The sequence below is a fragment of the Macrosteles quadrilineatus genome, unplaced genomic scaffold (genome assembly GCF_028750875.1).
Source record: "Macrosteles quadrilineatus isolate MER2022 unplaced genomic scaffold, UCM_ALF_1.0 Scaffold_2__2_contigs__length_208266976, whole genome shotgun sequence".
Taxonomy (NCBI): Eukaryota; Metazoa; Arthropoda; class Insecta; order Hemiptera; family Cicadellidae; genus Macrosteles; species Macrosteles quadrilineatus.
This window is the reverse complement of record NW_026542595.1, coordinates 176581656-176602693: the sequence shown is the minus strand read 5'-3', so window position 1 is coordinate 176602693 and position 21038 is coordinate 176581656. Positions and strand designations below refer to the sequence as shown.

At 36.2% G+C, this 21038-nt stretch overlaps 1 protein-coding gene across 3 annotated transcripts; it reads right to left on the bottom strand.

Annotated features, from left to right (window-relative positions):
- Nucleotides 1-1069: 1069 nt before the first annotated feature.
- On the bottom strand, nucleotides 1070-19359 carry LOC128987869 (tubulin-specific chaperone C-like). 3 transcript variants are annotated; one of them, XM_054408932.1, is made up of 4 exons: nucleotides 19114-19354; nucleotides 13950-13994; nucleotides 6319-6519; nucleotides 1070-2357 (listed from the first exon to the last, which is right to left on the bottom strand). In XM_054408932.1, exon 4 carries the CDS (start codon nucleotides 2215-2217, stop codon nucleotides 1213-1215), a length of 1005 nt encoding a protein of 334 aa, XP_054264907.1. In that variant the 5' UTR covers nucleotides 2218-2357; nucleotides 6319-6519; nucleotides 13950-13994; nucleotides 19114-19354; the 3' UTR covers nucleotides 1070-1212. The 3 variants fall into 3 exon arrangements, with proteins under 3 accessions (XP_054264907.1, XP_054264908.1, XP_054264909.1); XM_054408933.1 differs by having other exon boundaries at nucleotides 6421-6519; XM_054408934.1 differs by having other exon boundaries at nucleotides 2215-2357; nucleotides 6421-6519; nucleotides 19114-19359.
- Between the last annotated feature and the right edge of the window lie 1679 nt (nucleotides 19360-21038).

Sequence of the window (21038 nt, the reverse complement as noted above, 5' to 3'; positions counted from 1 at the left end):
CAGACACTTGAATAAGTTGGTCTTTATATGCCAGAGCCCTGCTTTCAGCATGGGGCATTGTACGTAGCAATGTCAGATGCCGCGATCTGGATGATCTAAAAATAATGGTTAAAGAACAACGAAACCAAAGACATCTGGCTAAAGACGTAAGAGTGTTAACAAAAAATATAGTATGGGAAGAGTTTCTCTTTTAAAATTTTAAAAGTAAGATGAAAATTTTAACTGGTCTGTCAGTCAGTATTCTGTAAGCCTACTCTGTTAGAACCTTTATTAAAACAGTATAGAGCTTAATATTTTTATTCATTGTAATTAAAAGTTTAGCTCTTAAGTTTTTTTCCTTTTTTTCGTAGTGATAAGTTAAAAGGTTATTTAAATTTGTTTAATGATATTGAAATATAGTTAAGATTATCAACTGGAAACAACTAGTTTCATCAAAATTAGACAGAAATTATTCAAGTTATCGCATTCACGGACATATAAATCTATATATATATACATGTCATATAAAAATTTGAACTTGGCCTCTAGGGAGATCAAAATGAAAAAGTGTATCGGTCCCGGATCTAGGTCTTACCTTGCAACCTACAGTAATAGCTACTTCCCTATAGGGAAATTTGCTAAAAGAGATCTACTTTAGACACAAATCACAATACATGAATTGAAAACAAACAGCCCATGAACCAGTTGTCGCCAATTTTTTGCCAAAAAATACCTAATGTCTAAAACTCAATTTTCTACCCTATTTTTGGTTGTCGATTTTTTTTTATGGGTCATAAAACTTGCTATAGCATACAATAAGCATTTTCATCAGTTTGAATTGGTGAAAAGGTTTGTGTATTCGTCAGAAATTAGTAATTTAGATCAACACAATCTGTCACAACGATTCTGATTACAAATTTAACATGGGGATGTAATGTCTAGTTGTATTAATAGTCACACTCATCCTTCACTAATATTTGAGTTAAAATACACACGGTGTCCTCATCAAATAATAAATATGAACAGCAATTCTTGCTGCAGTATGACAAAAATAACAAACATTTGGTTCAAGAATGAGGCTAAAAGCATGTGTAACAACTGTTAAATACTTTATTAATAATAATTAGGAATTTGAGTAAATAAAGTTAGTGGTAAATTCTTCAGTTACTGATTAGTTGTTTTGGATCCATGAAATAAATAACCTTGTTGTTTCTACTAAAGCAACTAAAATGTCTACAGTGGCCAACTTTTAATTCTTTCCTCTTCTTTTATCACTCTCCAATTAGGTGAAGCTGCATCGCTGGCTAACCAGTTGAAATCATCGATGAGATTCCAATTATTTTGACTAACATTCAAACCAGAAACTTCAAAGTCCTTTGTAATCTCTTCATACGTAAGATTATATGGCGCAAATTCAACATTGGTCGAATCTTCGATTATGGCTCTACTTGTGACGTGAATATAAAACTTGCTTTTCGTTGTAGAGTGAATTCTCAACTGTTGACAAGCGATCACAAACACACACTCTTGACAGTTTTCCACAAAGACAGAAGTAGATGCTGGGCCGCTCAATATTGTGCACCTAGTGGCATTACTGATGTGAGTTGTACTAGGATTACCATGTAAGTGAACTGTGCAGTTATCTAAATTTTTCAATTCCAAATCTTGCTTGGAGATGGATTCTCTATCTAATTTCAGAATTTTGTCTTTTACATCTGAAAACCCTAATGACTTTGATACATAAGACATTTTTTTACCAACACTAGCATCAACTTCATCACTCTTTTTAGTCTCTAATTCTTTATCAGTTTTTTCAATCAACTTTGGCTTTCTTGTTTTGAAACCAAACTTTTTCTTCGGCAAGAGATCAGTCTCCAATTGCTTAATTTTTCCATCCAGGTCTTCAATAGTTTTCATACTTTTTCCAACTGTATAGTTCGTTAGAAATGATGATGAGACTGACAAGTATCTATTTAAATTCTGAATGTTTTTACTTATTTTATCAAGGTAATCTGGAATCGTCTTTTGTTCAACATTTCCTAGTTCCAATAACTTAATATTTTCTAAAATTTGTTTTGTGTGATCCTCAAACGTTTCTTCAAATACCTTTGCGTGGTCTGGAGCAGCTGCTTCTTTTTCTTCTTTTAAATTTTTGATCTTAGCCTTTCTATCTAGGTCTCTTTGAATCAATATTTCTTTCATATTAGCATTTCCATCCGGTACAACTTTGTCCATCATTTTGAATCTGTCTTTTAAAATCTTTGCAAACTTGGTACAGTTATTTAAGATTAATCTTTCTTTGAAGATTCCCCTCGCAAAACTTGATAAAACTGTTCAGTTTTTTTAAAGGTGTCTTGTGCTGGAGGGGGCAGATTTTTCTGAAAAAAAACAAAATTAGAAAATAATAATAACATGAGCCTAACTATGTTGTGCTAAGGCTATCAATGGATTTGAATGTATAAACTCACACAACATATGATTGGTAATGGTATTGCCACACAAAAAGAGAATGGTATTAATTTGTTGTAACGCATTTTGCAACCTTATCACCAATAGTAGCTCAAAATATTGCAAGCACAAACTATGAATGGAAAGGAATCTAAATAGTTCTCAAGCTATTATGCTAAATGGGCTAATTCATAAAATGTGCACTGCAAATACCATGTGTACGTTTTAGTACGTCGGCCATCTAAACAGCATCATCGTCTTCCGCGGTCACGGAAACGTAAACGTCTTCTACTATTCATAAGCAATCGCAGAAGATGTCCGAGATTTTATCACGACCGTGGGAGATCTTCATTATTTCATCATGATCAGAAGATTTTAACACTTTCTCTGCGGCCATGCAGAGGTTCATTCTAGAGGTTCATGATTCCACCGTGATTGGAGGAGATTAAGGTAAAAGATATTCATTATTCACTGTTTTCTGCAACCGCAGAAGACGTTAATGATTTTACCAAGATTGCAGAAGACAAAGATGATGTCTCCGCAATCACCCATGATGTTCACTATTTTGCCGTAGAAGATGTGCACGATCGTTCCGCGACCGCGGAAGTATCCACGATTTTACTGTGACCGCAGAAGACGCTTACAATTTGGCCCCAATACAGATTGTGTAAAAACAAGTATATATAGTATAGCAATTGACATATTTTAAATTAATTCTTCAAAAACTACCTGCTTTTGATCTGATGCCCGAAGGTCAACAACATTTTTTATTCAACCCGAAAGAAATGAAAAATATCTCGCCCCGACCTAAGACCCCTAATATTGTTATTAAACAAATATTAGACTTTTTTATTAGCTAGACTCCTACTGTCGGAGGAATAAATATGTGCACTCGAGTTTAAGCCTTAATATCTCCAAGTTGAATTATCTGATTTTGTTGAAACAAAAATTAAATGTAAGCTGGTTTAAATACATTTGACGTGGTAACAATTTAAAAAAATTCCGTTTATCAGAAAAATTTATATAGTTAAAAAATCCCAAAAAGTACCCGTTTGAAAGAAACTCTGCATCAACACTGAAGTTTAAAATTTAATTTGTAAACAAACCACTGAGCCAATCTTTCTGAAATTTGTATGGCTAATTTTTACTCACAATAGTTTTTATGCTGCTGTTAATTTTTAAATTGTATGCTAACATTGTTAATAAGACGCTACAGATTTCGTTCAAAATACCATCGTATTTGTCGTGACACAAGAAATAACACCAATATGACAGATTTATAATGCGAACAAAGGGGTTTTTTAAACAGAATTTTTTTTTGTAAACAAAAATTTCTCCTGCGAGTCGCAGCGCCTGGTGCTTGTACGATATTTCCCAGCCGGGCGGGAGCGCGTGCGAATCTGCGACGTTGCCGATGTGTACCTGGCCACCACACTGACATTGCATCGGTATTCACTCAACCAATGGTATTGACAAACACGATGGTATTTTGAACAAAATTGTTAGCGTCTCATTAACGATGTTAGCAAAAGTTTTAAAAATTAACAGCAGCATAAAAACTATAGTGAGTAAAAATTTTAAAATGCTTAGACAGATTTTACAAACGATGTTTCAATGTTAAGACTGATTCGTTTTGAAATAACGCCTGTAATACTCATTAAGATGAATAGATTATAACTGGAGTCACCACTCTGTGTTTAAAAAGCGTACCACTGTTTTTTTCAGTGTTTCGTGTTGTTAGGTTGGCCGTATGGTTGGATGCTGTCAAATTAGAGAGTGGCAAAATGGCGTCATCCTGTTGTTTTGTTGATAGTAAACAAAAAAATGTCAATACAGTAGACTCCCTCTTATCCGGACACCTTTTAACCGGACATCTGTTTAACCGGACTACACTCGGCGGAAATGACATCTCTTTAACCGGACAATTTTTATCAGCACTGTCAGCACATTGGTTTAACCGGACAAGATCGGCAGGAAGTGAGCGGTACTGAAACAACTGTTCTCGTGGGAAAGATTTGAGACCAGTTATCACATGAATAAATACAATGCTCTCCTAAATTTAAGTTGAATATCACAGTAAACGATCTGTTTTAACAAGTTTTTGGGGACGTCGGTTTAACCGGAAAACCCGTTATCCGGACTGGCCTCGGTCCCGAGGAGTCCGGATAAGAGGGAGTGTACTGTATTAAGATTGCAATATAAGTTAATTTATTTATTTTACGAGCAACCCATTTTAACAAGATCATAAACGGATGGTCGTTCTTCAATCAAAGGCCATAGGGCTAAACCATCCATCTCTATGGGCTAAGCCCAAGCCTAAACCTATGTCTCCAAACCAGGAAACTTAACTATTTTCACCATTAATCATAGCTTGTAAAGAGGAAAATAAGTTAGTATTTATTTAGTATCAAACACAATTGATAATGTTTCAAAATCTATTACCTATTTAATACGCAAGCAGGATTTTTGTGACAATTACTCCTCTGAAACTACTGAACCGATTGACATGTTTTTGGTGTCATTGAAAGGAGCGTAACGTGAAGTTGTGCAGGAAACTTTTTTTTAGGAAATAATTAGAGGGCGAGGCCCTGGGGCCCTTTAAAGTTTTGTATTTCTCCATAAGATTAACATGGGAAATAAAAATTGTTATGAAACTCCAGCTGTTGTCAGAAATTAAAAGTGAGAAGAAGAACATATGTTAATTGTAAACAGTCAATAAGTTTACTAATTTAACAGTTAGTTTGCTACAAACATTTACTTACTTGGTTGAAATGAAATATTTACTATTTGAATTTGGGTTGGCGTAATTATAACAATGAATAAACAAAACGAGAGAGCCTGGATAAATGTATATACTAAAAAGAAAACTGAATTAACACTGTGCTGCATTTCTTAGTAATCATTGAAAGAGCCGATTTGCAAACTATGGAAACATAGAAAAGTCATAGAACCCCACCAAAGGAGAAGAAATAGAATATTCACAAGAAATGTTGATTATATCAATCTGTTATTTACATCTTGAGTATTCCACAATCTTTAAGTCGCATCTTTTAAAGTCATCAAAAATTATGACTGTTATTCGTTTTAAAATAACGCCTATAATACATAGCAATTGCTCGATTTAGAGCAACAGTGACACTAGAAACGTTATATACACATGTTTTACGTGCAATAACTTAAATAAGTTGTTGCTATAAGTCCATCAAATAGCAGATAACCCCAAATAAATAGTAAGGTTGGAATTAATTGAATTTGACAGCATTCAACCAATCGATCATACGGCCAACCTAACAACACGAAACACCGAAAAAATACCCCAGCAAAAAAGTGACTCGCTTTTCTCTAATGTTCAACCAGAGAGTAGTGACTCCAGTTATAATCTATCGCATTGGTAATACTTTGCAATTCGAGCAACAGGTGCACTAGTTTATTTAAATATTTGTGTTTATTAAAAGAAAAATAAGTCAGACAATTTTAAGGGAATATTTTAGTGGAAATCTAGCCCCAAATATAAATTTGCTTAATATATAGGTTTGCTGCAGCGGTGGTATTATTTAGTTGTTGATAATCCAAGACACACTCAGTGAAGCTCTCCTGTAAATAGTGTTAAATACCCATAATAATAAGATGAAAGTTACAATATATTAACACTATGTTATGTTTTTAAGGATTGCTGTAGCATTTAATCCACGGCTCAAACCTATTCTTTACGATCACAAATAACTTTCTAGTCAACTGAGAGATGAAAAAAAAGATTGCAATACACAAATTTAAAGATAGTTAGCACCAAAATTGAACATAATTTAACATTCTGAGGAAAAATGTTGTGAAAAGAGATTAAAATGTGTTATTAAACTTTGCAATAATTTCAACAGCAAAATTATTACTAACCTTGTCAATTCCTCGGGTTTCTGGAGTAATAGTATACAAGAGAACAAATCCTACAAAAATAGCTAAGCCACCCCGGAGTACAGTGTTTCTTAAGTCATATACCATATTTAAGCTAAATGCTTCCGCTGCTCCTCCAAGTGGTTTGATCAAGCTCTCTGATACTGTTGTCTCCTGATATCAGTTCCCCTGTTTTGTAATAGCCTGCAACAAGTTACAACAAGTCAAAACCGGTTACAATTATAAATATATCCATAGGCTACTATTATAAATGATGTTGTGCCTCTCAGTCTGTCCATCATGGCTAAAATACTATCCAGAATCCAGTGCTATCCTGAAATTTAGACCAATTCGTATATACCAAGGCAAAAATGTGGTTCGGATTCCACTAAAAACTGTAGGTCCCTTAGTTGCCATTAGCTGTATGGGCTATTAATTAACAGCTGTGTCTAAGGAATATGTCGGCCTTAGTCACTATCAAGACTACAAGATCGCGCCACTCATCCTACACTCATCTCCATTCATACTTGGCTCATATTACCTACTTTGTATGGTCGCCATTTCATTGTAAAGTATTAACGTGGCGGCATACTTGGGAATAACGAATAGAAATTTTAATGAATAGCGCTATTAGTTAGTTTTTTCGGCTAACTTCTATTTTATTCGTTAGTTTTTAAAAAGAGCTGGAAATAACTTCTACTCAGTTTTATAGCCAACGAATAAATAATATATTCGCTAGTTTTAAATCGGTAGTTTTTTTGGTCAGGCGAAAGTATTTCCAATATGGGTTATTTATTTGCCGTGTTCAGTGAGGGTTGCGTGCGTACGTGAGAGGTCAGCGCCCTTGTGACAAACAACGTTGGGGGTGGGGAAAGAGAAAGTCAAAGTCCAGTCGCTTTGGTATGCAGCGGACTCGGGGGGCGAGCCAATGGCAGCCAATAACAACACCCCAAGCACCGAAGGGTGGGAAGGGGGAATGTTTGTTTGGCGATTGATATGTAATCTCAAGTGTCAAAGTCTTCACTTCAGGTTGATGTTCATTATCTGACCGTGAAAGGTGTAAATGTTTTGTTAGTTTCTTAGTTGTCTTGTAGTTATATATATTTTAGTGATAGATAAATATTTTTAATACATAAGTTATTAAGGTGTACGGTTTTAATTTAAGTACAGTAGATTAATAACATTTGTTTGCAATGGTGGGCGAGTGTGATATCAAGTGACCAAACTTAAGTGACATATTTCAACAAGTTAAACAAAAATTTAAAGGGTGGAATCACGTTAAAATGTTTATCGTGTTTAACCAAAACAAAAATAATTAAAGCATCAGTCACAAGTGCTTCGAATTTGAGAGCGCATGTTAATAAGTGGAGAAAAAGTATGATGGTCTTGTTTTTAACTTGAACAGTTGTAAATTATGTTTGTGTATCGAAAGTAATGTTTATGTCAGGAAAGGTGAGATGACCACTATTTGTTTTTGTCTTTTGAACTATTGAAAACAGAGTGATGACAAGTTTTTGTATCACCTTTGTCGGGGAAATAAATGTGCACTCAAGTTTGAGCCTAAATATCTCTGAGATGAATTACCGATTTTGTTGAAACAAAAATTAAATATAAGCTGGTTTAAATAAATTTTACGTGGTATCAATTAAAAATTTTTCCATTTACTAGAAAAATTTATATAGTTGAAAGATCCTAAAACGTACCGGTTTTTAAGAAACTTTGCACGAACACTGAAGTTTAAAAATTATTTGTAATCAAACCACTGAGCCAATCTTTCTGAAATTTGTATGGCTTATTGGTAGGTTCATTGTTAACATTTCCATGCATTTAAAAAATTTTATTCACAGTTTTTATGCTGCTGTTAATTTTTAAAACGTATGCTAACATCGTTAATAAGACACTGAAAATTTCGTTCAAATTACCATCATGTTTGCCGTGACACAAGAAATAACACCAATATGACAGATTTATAATGCGAACAAAGGTGGTTTTTAAACAGATTTATATTTGTAGACAAAAATTTCTCCCGTGACTGGCAGCGGGCCGCCTGGTGTTTGTACGATATTTCCCAGCCGGGCGGTAGCATGTGCGAATCTGCGACGTTGCCGTGTACCTGGCTACCACACTGACATTGCACGGCAAACTAATGTGTAAATCATTATTTATTTAGTTAGAAATTTACATAAATTTACTAACAAAATATTCACTAGTCATGAAACAAATACATTATAATAAGATAACGACAAATATAAATCTACAAATTAAAAAACACCTTTGTTCACTGCGAACGCCTGTTCAGAGCGGCAAGCCTAGTCATTAATAACAGACGAGGAAGAATCGGCGACACCAATTTTGAATAATAACTTCTTTTTAAGTTTAATAGGCATTTCAAGTAAATTTTGTCGTAGTAATGAATGTAAAGTGTAATGTAAATGTGACGATGTCTAATTAATATTTAATTAAAACACAATTAGTAACCAAGATGTGTCATTATTTCATTACGTATGAAATCCTTTAAAACAACTGTCCAACAAACAGCTATCTTCTACAATTGTTGAAAACTAACTTTATTTTCTATCAGTTAGTTTTCCAACTAACTAATAACTTATATCAGTTACTTTTTAAACTAACTAACTAGTAACTTCTATCAGTTACTTTTCATGGGACTATCTTCTAACTTCTAACTAGTTAGAAATTTTGACTAACTTTCCCAACTATGCGTGGCGGCTGGTGGGTTAAAGTAGTGGGAGGCCGGTGGGTGCATTTGATTTTTTTGGGAGGTTATACTAGTACCGAGGTAAGGTAAAATAATAAAAAAAGAGTTATTAGTGTTGGTTTAGGCCACTTTTTTAGATAGCATATACATTTTTTTATTCATAGTGTAGTTGTTTTCATTGTCTCTCTGTTTATTATTAGTTGTCCTCACCACTTGCAAACTTTGCTGGAATATTTTTAACTGAATCGTAATTCATTTCTAGATAAACAATAGTAGATGAGTAACCAAGTGAACAAATCTATGTATCGTGTATAGTGGAGTCTAATTAATTGTCTCTTCTTTTCTCCTTAAATTAGTTTTCATAAGTTTATTCTGGTTTTCAGTGTACCCTAATTGAACAAGCAGACAGAATAGGCCTATAAACAAAAGAAATCAAGAAATCAAAACTTTAAGGCCCAATTCACACCGAACGGACGTCGGGCGGAGACGTGGCACGGACGAGGCACAGACGTGGCAGTGACGTGGCGTGTTCAATGCACACCGAAGGGACGGTGAAGGGACGGTACAGTGGCGAGACAACCTGTATGTAGACTAGACGCTTTGGTTTTTGCTTATTTCTATTAAAGTCAATGGTGTTAGTTAATTTCTGTCAACTTAATTAGTACAAACAAGGGAATTGTTCTACTTCCTCATAAAATTTGATATTTAATTCAATGTCGTCTCGCATAGTGAAGAAACAACTCACAATCTACACATAAAAACTACTCTACACAAAAGGTTGGTAAGTACAAGCACACTATACACAAGAAGGTTCGTAAGTATAGTACAATATTTGCAGTCCGAACAACGGGCGCGCTACCGACATGCCACTTCCGATACGCCACGAGAGATCCCGTAGGGACATGGCGGTGACGGGAGGGCGGCCGCCCGCGCCACGTCACTTGTGTGTGCATTGACCAATTTGTTTACATGGGGAGGCGAGGAACGGACATATGTCCTCGCCACGTCCGTGCCACGTCTCCGGCCGACGTCCGTTCGGTGTGAATTGGGCCTAACACTTAGTTTTGTGACCTCGGAAAGATGTAAGCTGCACTGTTGTTTTCAACTAAAAATCAAGTTTCACGGTATTCATGTATCAATATAGGTTCCCATGGTCACGATAACTACCCCATAAATAAGCAATCCATAAAAGTTGATCTATTCTCCATAAAAATATCATGGGAATGTTTTATTTGGACTTTTTCTTTATTTTCCCCTTTAGGCCAAGGTTAAGTAACAAAGCTTAAATAAACTCGTTAATTTGCTTCTTTTTTAAATTCTAATTAATTCTTAGTTTGGAAAGTAATGGTACAATTAGGTTTAGGCGATCAAAAATGACAAAAACCAATTTTTACACCATAAGAACCTCATTCTCATTGCAGATCATGCTGGTTTGTGATTTTTTTCAAATCGATGTTGGTTAACACGTTTGTACCAAATTGAATTGAAATCAGTTAGTTTTTCAAACAACCGCTGTAAAGTTATTTACCATCTCAAAATATTGTTGCGGGCTTAGCAGGTTCTTTACAAATAAAACTTGGCGATTTTATAATAACTATTTATTTACACTAATTGTTCTATATTTACAGATATTACAATTACCTAACACCTAACTAACCCTATCTAACCTAGCTAAAGCCTATTCTAATTTACAATGATTCTACTTACAGCTAGCCTTTACAGGAATTATCACTACTTCTGTCACAACACTGTCACTACACTGTCACTAGTGTCACTACACTGTCCTACACCGTTACTACACTGTCACTCTCACTAGCACTAGCACTGGTCACCGACGGGCGCTTGCTGCGAGATTCTCGGAAGGCTTAACTCAACTCAACTCCGTGTGCCGGAAGACGGTCCCTTATATAAGCTTGCTGTGGAACATTCTAGAGACTACTCGTAGGCTAGACAAAGGTATTTACAGATCGCTGTGGAAGCTTCTCGTAGATGTCAAAACCCCTATTGACGTAGTCCGTTGACATGGGTCTATTGTCTTTCGGAGAACCCGTGTAAACAAACAATCCTTTTGAGACGACGCCTGGCTATTGTTGCGCGGGGCTCCTGGCTTGTAACAATATTTGTTCAAGCACCAGAGTGATTTTAATTTAAATATGTACCTAGTATACTATGAAATTATAAATTTTCTTTTAGCGAATTTCCCTTTAGGGAATAAGCTATTACCGTAGTACTCAGATACTACGGTAAGACCTGCACCCGGGACCGATTTACTTTTTCGTTTTGAGGTCCCTTGAGACCAAAAACACCACCCGTTCAAATTCATATATATATATATATATTTATATATGTGTCCGTTAGCGCGATAACTCGAGCAAAAATCATCCGATTTTGATGAAATTTGGTACAAACGTGTAAACCTACGTTTATTTGAACGAGTTCGTGAACCAGCATGATCAGACTATGGGAACTAACAGGGGTTTATGGGGGGTTTTATGGGGTAAAAATTGGTTTTTCCCATTTTTCACCCTATAAACTTAAAATTTAGCAATTTCTTTCCAAACCATTTTGTAGAGCTTAAAAAACAAATAATTTAGTATATTGAAGCGTTATTATATGCCTAATGGTTACGGAAAAAATTACATAAATCTGTAAATTTAAAATTTCCATGTTATTCTTATGGAGAACTAGCTGTACCCGCGGGCCTTACCCCGTTTAACTTCATAAGTGAGCTCGTTCGAATGGCTCAATCACGTCCTGGTTGAAGTTCGTTCGCTATGCTCACTCACTTTTAGGTTAGAGCTCCTTCGCTGCGCTCACTTGCCTTCAGGTTAGCTCGTTCGCTACGCTAACTCGCCTCCAGGGTTAACATGGGAAACTCCAGAGCCACTGGGGCGGAGCCCAGAGGTCGGAGGGTAAAATCCTTTCTTAGTGAGCGTCTACTACCCAAAAGGAAGATGCCTGCCAAGTTTCAGGTTCCTACGTCTTATGGTTTCTGAGATTTCGTGACGAGTGAGTGAATGAGTCAGTGGTATTTGAGCTTTATATATAGATAAGTAAACTGTTGTAGTTTGCTTGTTTATGAACATATTTTGATCAAATTTGGAAAATTCATTTATTTCATAATAAACTAATACATTTACAAAAAAAATACCTTTTTACCCTCCCTGTTGCAGTAAACCTAAATACTCGTTAAACTAATGTTATTTAAATAGGGGACAAATGTGATATTTTGAAGGAGACATTTTAGTGTAAATCCAGTCTGGCAAATGGAAATTCGCTTAGTCTGCAGGTTTGCTGCGGCGAGGGAATTTAGTTTTTTAATTGTTTAATTGTTTGTAGTCCTTGAAGCCTAGACGTTCTAAATAAACGAGTTAGGCTAGAACGTCTAGGCTCCAAGGACTCTTAACTTATATTAATTTATGAGTTTGAGCCTCAAATTGGCTGAAATGTTTGCATGAAGATACCAATTGATCATTTTTCATTTGCCTAATGGGAAAGCCTTGCTACCTGTGCGGTCGGTCATCTTTTGTTAGAACAGGGCCTGTTGCTTAAATGTTTAATTGTTTTATGTATTTATTCGTGTTCGTACTGTATTTATCTTCTGACGATGTTAACTACTGATCAACTCTACATATGTACCTGAAGCTGATGATGGTATTTTAACACCGAAACGTGTCCTGAATTGATATATTTTTTTGAGCTGTGACGGGAATAGGTAAGTAATTTAGTCTTACACGAGAGCTCGCCCCGTGGTCAAAAATTTGGCCAAAACTATGTATTGTGCAAACTTCTCTATATTAACCCCACGCTGTAAATAAAACATACAATTAGAATTTCTTCCATAACCTTCTTTTGGTAAAACACGCGGGTAAATCGGCCTAGTAATATGGTCAGGCTAACTGTCATAAGTTTTCCAAAAGCTTTTTAATATAGGATAAGATTCACTAAAGGAATAGTAAACTCTTCAGGCACATGGGAAACATTTCATTTAACACAACTTGCATGTAAATCTGTCCAATAGATCTCCAGATCTCACTCCTATTAGACTAAAGATTTCGCCTCATGTCAAATTGTCAATAGATTTTTTAATTTCTGTTTTTATAACACTTAGCCCAGTCAAGTAATATCTGAAATCGAAGCAAAATGGACAAATATAGAGACAATTACATTTTTTACCAACCGCGTGTAATTCGGTCCAGTAGTATGGTCAGGCTAGCTGTCGTAAGCTTTAAAATTTTGTCCCATGTTAAATCTCCATAAGAAAAGTCTCCATAAATATTTTTATATAATCTGTTCCTAGAGGTCACCCAGTGGTTGAAAACCCAACCAAAAATATGTAATGTACAGACTTCTCTATTTTTCCCCACACACTGAAAATAAAACATGTGATTGGAATATCATTCATTTTTTTTATTTTCTGTTTATATTTTGTTGTTATTTCGTCATCACCATGGCAACCCATAATTTTATTTTTTAATGATTTAAAATTCATTTTTCGTGCTTATTTGTGAGCCTAATTCAATTTATAAAGGGATTCTGCACATCTACAGGTACTTAAATCTTTCATTTGGTACCAACCACGTGTAATTCGGTCCAGTGGTATGGTCAGGCTAGCTGTCATAAGTTTTGCAAAAGTTTTTTAGTATATAAGATTATGCCCAACAGCTCAGGGGCTACATACATGGATTTTAATTCCTAGTTAATTGGTTGTTACGTTGTTAGAATTGTAGGAACCGTTTAGAAGAAAACACCAGAACGTTTAGATTTTCCAAAGGATTTTCTATTGTATGAGTTAAAAGTGGGATAAAACAAGATTATCTCGACCGTGTAAGCTTATTATCTTGATAAAAAAATTGTAACTTTCAATTTCAATAAGTTAAACTTATGTTATGTTTTTGTACCAATAAACAAAACTCACCTTCAAGAACCCAGTTGTAGTTTTTATACATATACAATCGGAAATCTGAAAGCAAAGATATGGTTCAGTTTGATACAGATACACTTTAACATATCATAGGTCTACCTGATTAATTTACCTTCATCTCCACACAGAGACCAGCTATGCCAGATAAGTTAGGTTGTATCATATTTAAACAAAATAAAACATAAAATACTTATTCAGGGGCGGGCTGGGTACTCTATTAGGGCGTAAACCTTGACCAGCCCGAAGGCGCCAACCGGGGGGTCTGGGTACCCCCCATGTATAGAGGGGGGTCCGGGGGTCCTCCCCTGGGAAATTTGTTAAAAATTATACCTGTAAACTCGCATTTTTAGGCAATCTAGAGGCATTAAAAGTGGAAAATCAGAAATCTGATAACTGACACTATTGGTCAATGTTTGGTTTACAAAATTTAGACTATTTACCCACACGACTTGGCGCTATTCTGACAGTAAATATCCTAACAAAAATAAAAATACAAATGATTTTCTTAGGTTCTTTCGTATTATATTTGTGTATTTCACTATTTTCCCTTGCATGACTTGGCTGCATGCATACAATATAAATCATGTGCTTCCTGTTTACAACCTGAACCTGCAACTGCTGTATTTTTTGGCACTGTAAATAACAGAAGTTATATATTTTATATTTCTATGAAATTATTTTAACACAAACAATATGCTTTCACTGTGAACAAAACCAATTTATTGACTTAAACTGTTTTAGCATTACATTAAGTCAAAACTGTAACCCTAAAGTAGGCCTACCTAACCTATTTCTACAAACAAAATGGAAGCCATAGCCTAGAGAGAACTACAAAGGTATTTTGGGCTGGCTATGTGTAAGTAAAATAGGAAAGTTGACCAAATTAGTGCCATAGTGCATATTGAAATCATTAATTAATAGGCGGTAGCCACATATTAAAATACTGTTTACTGTTTAAACTTTACTGTGTAATGGTTAAGTTAACAAATACACTGTCACTAAATCTAATTTAAATTTTGTAAAAGTAGTTATTCTACAATACTACTTTCGTTCATGTTTCCTGTGTAGGTAAAGAATATAAAAATAAATTGAAGCTTTCAACACAGAGATACAAATCAGACACTCACTAAAGAGAGACACATTTTAATTGGCAGCTCACACTCTTTATTTATTTATTACATGCACGGCAAACGCCATTTTACAAGAGAGTTGAGTTGACATTGATAAAAATTAAATGTACGACTTAAAGTGAAATAGTTATAGTGTGAGCAATAATTAAATATTATAACAAATATGAAATAATATTAAATTATCTTCACTAGTTGTTTACCACAGACGACATGACATCGTGACACCGTCCACCGACCGATGTCGGATGCAGTCGCAGTGCAGTTTTTTTCGGGTTCGGCGTAAAATGACGCGGGAAGAGGACAGCTGTAAGTAGCTCAGACCACAGAGTAAAGTGCCTTCCACTCGGAGTAGGCCTACACGTACGAGAGAGAAGAACTGCTTTGCTCTCGCTTGTCGACAGTGTCTATTCCGGTCTCACACCCGACTTTATGTTTTGCTATTCACTGCTGAAACTTTTACTTTAAGTTTTTCATCTTGCTTTTTAAAAATACGTCTCGTCTCATTTTTTAAAAATTTTTATGAATTTTTCCTTTAACGAGGGCGCAAATATTGGAATTTTGAGAAGGCGTATCGGCCCACCCGGTGGGCCGGCGGGCCAGTCCGCCCCTGTACTTATTGATACTTTTGTATCTCTTTTAGACCAACTTCGTATCTTTGTAGGCCTGATTTACAATCATAAGTCAGGGGTGCCCACAAGGGGGGGCTGTGACGCAGACTGTGTCATTGAAATTCTTGGGGGGGGGGGGCTGCAAAAATTCAAATGGGGGGGGGGTGGCTAAAGTTAATTGCAACAGTGTTCAACGTGACGAAAATCAAAATATATTACAAAGTCACCAGATAGAAAGTCGATTAATTAATGACAAAAGTTATGTTATTGAATTCAATTAGTTAAAATAGGATTTTATGATAGTTTAGGATTTGTATAGGAAGTTATTATTCAAGATTAGCAAGACATGAGATATAAAAGGGAGGGCACGGAATGGCTCAACTGATGCTGAGATAAAGATAATAACGCGTGACACAGACACAAGCTACCGGTACACCGCGTCTTAAACAACGCTTTGTTGACATAAAGCTCGTTAAAAGGGAGGGGGGTAATGAAAAATACGGTTATTCCAAAATAGTACAAAACAGATGACAAACCCATTAAAACGCTGTAAACAGCCATTAACGTCACGATTTGCATTTTTATAAACGAAATTAAATATTGCTCAATCATTATTATTGTTCAATAACATTATTATTATACATTTCAAATCATTTATCTTGGTTTAGTTGTACAACCGGCAACGTTTAAAATTATAGCTAACTTAAACTTAACTAATACCTAACTATAACACTGCATTGCTATAAATAACGTAAATATTAAAGGAACCTTTAGAAAGTGTTATCAGCTACTGCTGATGATAGACAGATAGGCTACCGGAAGGTGCTGTATCACAACATAGGAGTTGATAGATAAGTGAAAAAAAAGTGTAAAATTATATTTAGAGATAATAAAAACACTCTTAAAGTAACAAGAACGATCTTGTTATTTTTTAAATTTTTCTTCTGGTCTTTATTAGGTTTCTCTTCAATTCATAGGCTACACAAATTCAACAAGTCGCCATATTTAGGCCTACTCATTGCCCAATCACAGCCTTACTAAAGTTACCACGGTTATCACTCAATCACAGTTTACTAAGCAGGATCGTCATCATTTCCCAGCTGTTGTATCTTAGATCTGTTGTAACATAGCGCACAGCAGACAGAAGTGTAAAACGGAGCAGACGATTGTTGGCGCAAGCGTTGTTTCCATTTTATTTTCACCAAAGGAGCTGTGATGTTTCCAAAGGGAGGGAGAGGGGGTCGTTATATCATCGTTATGTTATTCGTTAAGCAGAGGTTACGAACGCTATATAGATAGTCTGGCAATAAAAAATCCTTAAATTGAGGTGACTTATAAAACTCTAATTTTAGTTATATAGAAAGATAAGTTTTCCAGTCCTGTACAAAACTGATTCACGTTCTTTTCCCGGTAATCAAAATTCAAGTACAACTTTATACACACAGAATCTCCGGTTCCTGACCTGGATGATGGCTAGTTTTTAAATTTAATTTACAGTTACATATTAGTACCCGTGATAAATCAAACCCGTTATGTAAGCCAAAGCCACACAGTTGTTAATCTCACTTGGTTTTGGATTTGCTTACAAACGTGATCGGAAATGGTTACAAACGTGATTGGAAATCGTTAGGGCATACACAGTATTCATAAACAACATTTATGTAAACATATCAGTGACAGCTAGAAAAAGGAATCTTTATCAAAACAGCTGTTCGTAATTTCATATGTGACGTGTCCTCACAACAGATTATTAATAAATGATGTATGTAGTAAACATGGAGAAAAAAAAATGATTTATTTCCAAAATAGTGAGGCCATATTTTAATGGCTAAGGACACTATCGCTAATTCTGTGAATACTATTAAACCATTAGAATCATAATCGGTACTCTAGTTTTCTTTAGAGTATGCTGCGTAAAATGCCTTCTGGGCTGTGACAGACGGACATCAATTTAGATCTTAAGACATGTTTCAACTTCTTCAATGTATAAAACAAAAAAATAACCCAAGATATGTATAATTCCTAGCAATGTACAGACAAAACTATAACTTTATCAATATATTTAACTGGGTTTGAATTTTCAATATCTTAAAAAAATTATAAAACTTATTTAGTTTTACAAATAGTGCTGGGAGGGGAAATAATGTTTCTCATTTGTTGTGTACCTCATTTATGGTGGGGGGGGGGCTGTTGCTCAATTGGGGGGGGGGGGGTGCGTCATGAGTCTAGGGGGGGATGGGCACCCCTGTATAAGTCAAGTTCTTTATTCCAGAATTACACAATTACATTGTACCAGCATCACTGAAGCAAGGTGTTTGCCTCTATGAATGCCATTTGCTCGAGTGACTCTAGGAATCAGAGTCTGGTTGACAATTTGATTCAATCAATTTGAAATAATATTACATTTTAAGTAAAGTTGGGGTTCCATCAGTTGCTCAACAAATTAGGCCTAGGTCTACAATTTAGTCGATACTTTTTAGGTTAAGTTATGATGTTTTTAGTAAACAGTTAAACTTAGTAGGCCTAGGCTACACCTCACTGTCAAATAGAAACAATTAACACGTTCGCTGCGGGTTACCGCTCGGGCGGCGCGCCGCAGCGAGGCGGAGCGCGGAGCTACCGCCCGGGCGGTAATGTGCACCCGCCAAACTTATTCTGTTTGAGTGCAGCCGCACTCCGGTGTAGGACGGAGTATTTTTGTCCGTGCTTAGTGAATGACATTGGCAGTTTTGTGGTGCAATCCGTTTGTAATTATCGTTACTCGTTCCGAAACTATACCTGGTGGATTTTAACTCACTCATTACGTTTGTAAACTGTAATTTTATGCTATATTAGTGTATTTTATTGTAAAATAATGGCATCTACTGTGGTTGTTTAGCAAACTACGTCGACTCTTGTCATGAAACAGGACATCACCTCACGTTATTTGATATTCGTCATACCGAAATATGAAAGCCAATCACCCGGCAATCGGGTTTGTTCGACGCTGCGGGCTGCGCCGCACTGGGGCTACGCCTGCCATTTGATGGGCAGCAGCGAACGTGTTAAGTTAGGCTACGGTAGGCTAGTAGGATATTGTTGACTTAGGCCTAGCTGTTCAAATTTTTTGTCAACAAGGGTGTAAAACTATAAATATGCCGGAAACTGTGACTGAATAGGCATTTAGGGAATACGAATTAGAAAACAAAGCCCTAATATAGCCTAAAGTAGGCGAAGGCTTACACCTTGAGTTAGTCCTAGATCTCGATGGTTAAGTCATAGCCTGCAGCACCTAAGTTACGTGCAAAGATGAAGATAGGTATGTCATATAAGATTGAAATTATTACGCTTAACATAATATATTAACTTAAAAACGACATTTGCAGAATTCGTAGTAAAATTAACAATAGTTCAAAAGGCCTAAGTTTAAGTTAGTCTAACCTTGATTGGTGTTGAGTCGTTTCCAAACAGCGTAACTGAGTGCAAGACTTCCTAACTCGATGACTGCAACTGCAGCCGCACTTTTGAAAAGAAATTTCCTAGAAAAAAGAGTAGATATGCTAAAATATCTCGGTTTGTTATTTCTCTCGTTAACCATCACACGGAATTTCGTTTTCTAGCACTCAACACTCAACTCAACTCATTGAAAAGGAACAGAGCCAAGCCAAGGCGAGCTGAGCAATTATTGAGCATAACAGAACAGAACATGAGAACAGAACAGCAGGTGAGAAAGTGTGAAGTGAAGGAGAAGAAGGAATCAACAATGAATAGTTGTCAAGATGAAATCAAGAAGAAGGCAGAGGAGGAGGAAGAAACAGGCAAAGAAAAAAATAGATAAATAATGTAGTGTATATATGTTAATTTTATTATTTTATTTTATTTCTGTGAATAATGCCCTCATTGAACCAGAAATAAATGCTGTAAAAAAATTAAACAAAACAATTTACTCCCTTTCAGTCATTTAAAACCTCGTTTAACCAAATAAAACTATCTAATGACAAACAATAACTCGTCTTCTATTTAAGCAACCAGTAAAGCACAAATCATTGCTGAATTAACCCTAAACTATTAGAAACAGAATTTCATCGAGACTAGTTCCCAGTGTCACCGGACATGAACTAGACACGATTCACGAAAACGAGCTTAAAAATTTACAATTGGTTGAGAAGTCTAGTAAGACCATAGACAACCGGCTAACCGTTTTATCCATGGTATAACGGGAGTATGTTTTATCTATGGTATAACCGGGGACAGTTAAGACAGTTAAGTACCGTTACAGTATATAGTCACACACATGCACCGAGACCCTCGGTGTGGGGAATGGCACACGCAGTGTGTTTTTCCACAGTGGGCGGGTATTCGTTTCAATGCTATTTTAATTTTTCGCATATTTTCAAGCAACATTTTTGCGTGAAAAAAAAAACACCCGTGTGGACGCATGCCACAGCCTAACCACCACGCGCCCACCGCCACGCCGCCCGTCACCCACTGACGCGCCGCGCGCCACATGCCGTGGCCGGACGCCCCTCAACGGCAAGCACCCCTAGGCCAGTGCCTAGTGTGCCTTAATGGTAAATCCGCCACTGCGCGGGAGACGATGATGATGTCTACACGGCCGCGCAAGATGTTCACCATTTCTCTGTAGCCACATGAGTCGTTCATGAATCCGCCACTATCAGAGGAGACAGAGATAACATATCAGCGCTCACGCAAGATGTTCACCATTTCTCCGCACTCCGCAGCCACATGAGACGTTCATGATTCAAACGTGATCGGAGGGGCCTGAGATGACGTTTTAGCGTTCATGCAAGAAATCAATAGACCCTTCTATTAGCTAGTCTCCTAAGTCTCTTTCGATCAGGTTAATGGTTAAAAGGTCAATTGACCGATGTTCAAGCAATACCACGTGTATTTCTAAACCCTTAAGCTCCAACCTTTGAAGAATCAGAATATAGAGAGGGGCCTCTCTGGCGAGATCCACTGGGGGACTCATACCTATATTCTAAATACGGCCCTGACCGAGGGAACTGGAGTGATAAGATATTATATGTGGTTAACTTTGCGATTTCTAATCTAAGATAGACTATACGGGGATGCGGAATACTATCCCCCCAGGTGAAACGTGACGTCACAAAATCTGCTAACTAACCATAATATGGAAGCCGTGTCCGCGACTGGAATACTACCCCCCCTAGACAAATCATGCTATGTAATTTTAATTTTAATTCGAGTAATTCCGTTGGATAATAGAAAATGCATGTGGGGAATATAAATCAATTTTCGAAATGTTACAGCAAGTTTATTGGTTGGTTAGGTTAGGTTAGATTAGAACTATTTGACAACTAAATTTGAGTGTCCGTGATTGA